Genomic DNA, 5,605 nt, shown 5'->3' with positions numbered 1-5,605 from the left:
CTCCTGTTTTCGTTGCCGTTTCTTTCTGTTCTCCCGCCGCTGTTGCTGTTGTCCCTGGTGCAGCTCTGCCTTATGTACTGCTTGCGGGGAATCAGTGTTTGTGGCAGCATCCTTACTTCCCCGGACAACAATTGCACCGAGGGATCTCGTGCTGGTAGCCGCGTCTTTACCCTCACGCTTGGTAAGTGCGCTCACGCCACCAGTATTCATCAGCGCCTTCACACACCGCAGCGACAGGCTAAACGCCGATGTTACTTCGGCTCGGCATTTCTGAATCCCTTTGACCGCCTCCAGTATTTCTTTAATCGCCGATCTTACTGTGGGGCTCTGGCTCTTTTTAGAGACAAGCTCGAGATGGGACGCCTTTTCGGACAGGAGGTCCAAACCACCCTGTTGTAGGCAGAGCTTCGACCCTAGCTGCTTCGTTGCCGCCCTCAGTGCCTCGGTTGCCGATTCATAATCCAACTCCAGCGTGGCCTCCGCAGTAGCCGAAGCGACTTTCCGGTCGCCGGTGCAGGCCTGCTTAGCACCTGCACCAACAGTCATGTTACCAACCCCTTGGTTGGCGGTGGATGCCTGTTTCAACACATCCACACTTTCCGCGCCAGACGATGATAACGACTTTTGGGGCGCGCGCGTGCCCCCAACCGCCGGCTCTGGAGTTACCGATCCCCCTGTAGCAGTAACGATATTCACTTTTTTCGTCATGTCCATTTCTTGTAGATTTTAGCTTGTGGTCCACCGACGGCACCAGCCTCGCGCCGTCTGTCAGTTTTCCAGCTTTCCGTTCCGATCTACCAGGGCACCGGGGGTCGATCATTCCCCCGGTGGTGAGCTTGTCCGCGACCGCTTATTCGTCCAAACTCGAAGGATTGGCTTATTTCGCGGCTACCCTGCATATCTGCAGGGCGTTCCCCTATCCGCAACCTGGGGACGCGCCCGGCGGCATGCTCATGCCCCGACCGGGAACCTAACCTAACCTTTTTTTTTTTTTTTTTTTTTTTTTTCCGGAGACGACTCGGGAACTACTTTCGTATTACTGCCGAGCCGCCACCATCGTTTATTATCTTGCAAACAATAGTACAATGTTAAATACAAATAAAAAGATAATTTACAACAAAACAGGGGGCCTCTAACCCCCTAGCTTTCACCTTCGGTGCACATTTTATACGTCTTAACTACGTTTAGATAATTTAACCTTCTTTCTGCCTTTCCCTCTCGAGGCTTAACTTCCTGCTCATTATCTCCTCGACCATGACAGTGAACGCTTGGCGAAGATTGCTGGCAGCTTCAAGGATCAGTCTCTTTCGATCGGCGTCATCCGGCAACTCGTCTCCGCTCGGGGTGCACATGACCTCAGATAAGTCCTCTGGAAGTAGAGGTCTACCCAGCAAAGTGGTGATAGCCGCTCTGGCGTGTTCCCAGTAAACGCACTTAAAAATCGTGTGTTCCACGCTGTCTACCTCCTCTGGGCAATGAACGCACGTCGGATCAGGTGCCCTACCTCTGGAGTAAAGGTACTCCTGAAAGCACCCGTGTCCAGTCAGCGCCTGAGCCATGTGGTGGCTTATTGACTGTGGACCGTGGTACCACCACCTAACAACGTCTGGGATGACCCGTCTGGTCCACTGGGCTTTGGAGGTACACAACCAATTACTTTGCCATTGCTCGATGGTAACCCTCGTCATGGCTGCCCTAGGTACCGGACCGTGATTATTGGATCTCCATTCCGAGACCCGCTTCCTTTCCAGGGCGAGCAAGTGGGCCGGAGGCATACGGGCCAATACGAGCGCGGCCGCGTCGGAGACGGACCTATAACACCGAGCGACCCGTAGTGCGGCGCACCTTTGGCTCTGCATCAGCAACCCTACGGCCTTCTTGGTCTTACACACTTCGTCTGCCCATACTTCGGCGCCGTATAGGAGTCTGCTATGGACAACGGACATCAACAGTCTCCGTTTAGCTTCCGATGGCCCGCTCACGTTCGGCATCAATCTACCCAGGGCCGTTGCCGTCTTCCTGGCTCCCGCCGCTGCCGCAGCCGCGTGTTTGATAAACGACAGTCTGGTGTCCAGCTGGATTCCCAGATATCGCATTTCATTGACTACCGGAATGCGGTGTCCGTCTATCGACAATACTGGGTCTCTGTAGCCATGCTTGGCCGTTAGCACGATGCTTTCCGACTTCGCTGGCGCAAGAGTTAGCCCATTTGCGGTCATCCAGCGACTTATGTCCGCCAGCACCGGATTCACCAGCTCCTCCACGAGTGCGCCGTTTTGGGCAACAGCCACGACAGCCACGTCGTCCGCGAAGGCAATTATGTTGACCCCCTTGGGGACTTGCATGCGAAGCAGGCCGTCGTAGAACAGGTTCCACAAGGAGGGACCCAATACGGACCCTTGGGGTATGCCGCCCGTTACGGCTAGTTGCTGGCCCTCGTTCCCCAGTTGGAGCCAATGGTTAGACATGTACGACCGGAATATCCTTACCAGGTAAGGTGGAACGGAGGCCGTCCGGAGAGCGGCGTCGATCCGGAGCCAGGGTGCCGTGTTGAAGGCGTTCCTTACGTCCAGGGACACGACGACACATAAACCCCGGTTCTGAACGGCTCCCGCGTTACATGTTCTGGCGATTCGTAAAACCGCGTTCGCAGCGTCCATGGTGGAACGAGAGCGCCTGAAACCGAACTGGTTGTCGCTCAGCGCTTCGACGGCTGCGATGTGAGCTTCGAGTCGGTTCAGTAGCATTCTCTCGAGAATTTTCCCGGCACCGTCCAAAAGGCTGATGGGTCGGAAACTCGAAGGCTCGTCTAGCGGTTTGTCCGGGCCCTTCCGGAGTAACACCAACCTCGCTCTCTTCCACTCGTCGGGAAAGTAACCGCTCGCCAGGCATGCGTTGTATGTCCCCAAGAATAAGCTCGGACACCTTGTAGCCGCCTGTTTGATGACCTCGTTCGGTATGCAGTCAGGCCCTGGGGCTTTTCCGCGTGGAAGTCTCTCAACTGCTTTACCCAGCTCTTCGGCATTGAACACAGCCGGGGCTACTTCGATGGCCACTATGCGTCCTGTGACGGCCTCCAAGTTCGGGGAAGCATCCCAGTCAATCGCCGGCATAGCAGGAAACAATCCCCTGGCTAGTGTCTGTACAGACTGGCTGTCTGGGACTGCTGCTTTCCGGCCCATCTTCTTCGATACGATCCTGTAAGGTATCCCCCAAGGATCGTTGTCGACGGCGTCACACAGACTTCTCCAACTAGCCTCTTGGGCTTTGCGGATGGCTAGCTTCAGTTCCTTCCTAGCAGTTTGGTAGGCGTCATGCTCGGTTGTCCGTTGGTCCGATCCTCGTCTGCGTCCAGCACGCTGATAAAGCCTACGAGCCGATATTGCAGCCTTCCTCAGATCCGAGATCTCGCTGCTCCACCAGTGCGCCGATTTCTTCCCGGGGAACACGGTTCTGCGGGGCATCGACGCATTGCAGGCTCCGACCAGAAAACTCTGCAGGCGTTCGACGAGCTCCGGGGCAGTGTCCGATTGTGGACCGGATGCATTGCCCTTGGATAACAAGTAGTCGTCCAAGGAATTCTCCGACAGTTTGTTCAGTGCCCAACCGTCCGCACTCGTTGTCTGTGGAACAGCTGATGCTTCCCTATCGCGTGTCCGCTTGACGATCTTATACTCAATGTAAGAGTGATCGCTTCCGGAGTAAGTGTCCGAGAGCACTGCCCAGTCCGCTATGTAGTGGACTGGAAGCGATCTGCCGAAGGTAACATCCACTACCGATGACGCGTTGACCCTTCTGTATGTTGGGACGGAGCCTTGGTTGATGGGGAACAAGTTTGCACTGGAGGCGAAACTGGCCAGCAGAGCTCCCCTAGTGTCCTCTCTGTCGGAACCCCATTCCGCGGAGTGGGCATTGAAATCCCCGGCGATTAACAACGATAACAAGGCGTCTCGATCGTGGGTGCAAATGGAGCGATCAAGGCTATCGAGGAACGCATCGAATTCGAGGTCGGACCATCTGGGGGGGCAATAGCAGCTGTACACTATGAGCTCGCCAAGTCGAGCCCATACGTATCCCGCGCCCGCACCTCTAGTTACCAGGCTTGCGCTTGAGTTGTGGGGCAAGTAGATGGCGCACCCCTTGTCCGAGCTGATAGCCCAGGATTGTTCACAGCCCTTGTGGTGGTAGTCGCTGATGACGAATACGTCCACGTTCCTTTCGTAGGCGGTCTGGGTTAGCAACTGCTGAGCCGCCCAGCAATGGTTAAGGTTAACTTGGATGACCTTAACCGCTGATGACCGTTGGGCGTCTGTCATTTTGGCGGGCACAACGCGTTCGGGACTTTTGCCCCCTGTTGGCCGCAGTCAGCTATCAGGTGCCCTTCTGCCTTGCAGCGGAAGCACTTCCTCCTTTCGAGACCAGTGCATGCCTTAGATGTGTGGCCCGTTTCCTTGCACCTATCGCATCTCTGGGACGTCCTGTCGAATTCCCTGACGCGGCAGGTTGCCCAACCGACCCTGATCTTTCTCTCTTCGATCAGCCTCATACCGGCTCTGAGAGGGGCGCGAATAATAGTCGATCTGACTCCGTTTTTACTTTCCCTGATGACGATGTCCCTTACGCTAACCAGGTCGCTATCGTAACTTTCTAGGGCACTCCTCAGCTCCGTGGCATCGACGGAGTCCTCGATCCCTATAAGCAATAGGGAGACACTCGGTGATGGGCGCCTTATGCCGACTGAGTCGCCCATTTTACTTTGGAGAACACCTGCCAATTTATCCGCTTGCTCTTTGCCGGACATTTCGAAAACGACGTTACCGGATTTTGCCCTTCTCGTCGAAATATCGTATGGAAGCTTTTCATCCCGTACCGCCGCTTTAGCCTTCCTCAGTATGTCGGCGTAGGAGGTGTTTGGCGGCTTCTCAAGGACCACAGCCTGAGTTTTTGGTTTTTCGTCTGCGCTTGCTGATGACCTTAGCGGGTTGACGAGTGGCGACTACTGAGTTGACAGCCTGGGAATCGGCCTTCGCCCTCCTTCTCTTGGATTTCTTGGTTTCGACCACCGTGAACTCCTGTTCCGCCATTAGTGGCAAACTGACCTCTTTCGAATCTAGGTTCGATGGTGGTTGCCGGTCTCTCACACGCTGTCGAGTTGGAGGCTCTTGATGCTGGAATTTGGGTACCTTCTCTAGGCCGTTTTTCTTGGGTCCCTTGAGCTCAACATGCTGCATACTCGACATGTGCTTCCTCGATGGTAGTGCGGGCACGGACGCTACATCCCACCAGCATGGGGTTTCGGTAGCGGCATCCTCGGTGGAAATTCGTATTGGTTCGGCTATCTCCCTCCTCGAACTTTCGGATTCGGTTTACGTACTCCTTTTGTCCACAGCAACTACAGTCTGCGTTGAGGCGCAGGTGGTGGCTACCGCGGGTGTTGGTGGTACGCGTACCTGTTCAGTTTTCGGGATTCGCTGTGACATGGCATTGAATGCCATATGTACTTCGTCCCGACTGTTTTTCATGCCAGAGATCACCTCTAGCAGCGCTTCGATGGCGTTCTTGGCTTCTGGGCTCCTGATTTTGTTCGCCCAGACCTCGAGAGTCG

At 55.2% G+C, this 5,605-nt stretch overlaps 2 protein-coding genes across 2 annotated transcripts; both read right to left on the bottom strand.

The window, feature by feature from the left end:
* Positions 1–3: 3 nt before the first annotated feature.
* LOC112680243 lies at positions 4–714 on the bottom strand (the record flags this gene model as incomplete). The annotated part of the gene is made up of 1 exon (XM_025550280.1): positions 4–714. A coding segment is annotated over exon 1 (711 nt), but the record flags the coding sequence as incomplete, so codon positions are not given.
* A 3,598-nt stretch (positions 715–4,312) lies between these two features.
* LOC112680242 lies at positions 4,313–4,801 on the bottom strand. The gene has a single exon (XM_025550278.1). The coding sequence runs from the start codon at positions 4,799–4,801 to the stop codon at positions 4,313–4,315; it is 489 nt and encodes a 162-aa protein (XP_025406063.1).
* Between the last annotated feature and the right edge of the window lie 804 nt (positions 4,802–5,605).

This window comes from Sipha flava, unplaced genomic scaffold, assembly GCF_003268045.1.
Source record: "Sipha flava isolate LNK unplaced genomic scaffold, YSA_version1 17597_pilon_pilon, whole genome shotgun sequence".
Taxonomy (NCBI): Eukaryota; Metazoa; Arthropoda; class Insecta; order Hemiptera; family Aphididae; genus Sipha; species Sipha flava.
This window is presented reverse-complemented; position numbering and strand designations above follow the sequence as displayed.

What these genes read in the sequence shown, in the direction of transcription:
- LOC112680242 (XM_025550278.1), bottom strand. Translation starts at nt 4,801, where the DNA reads ATGTCCGGCAAAGAGCAAGCGGATAAATTGGCAGGTGTTCTCCAAAGT.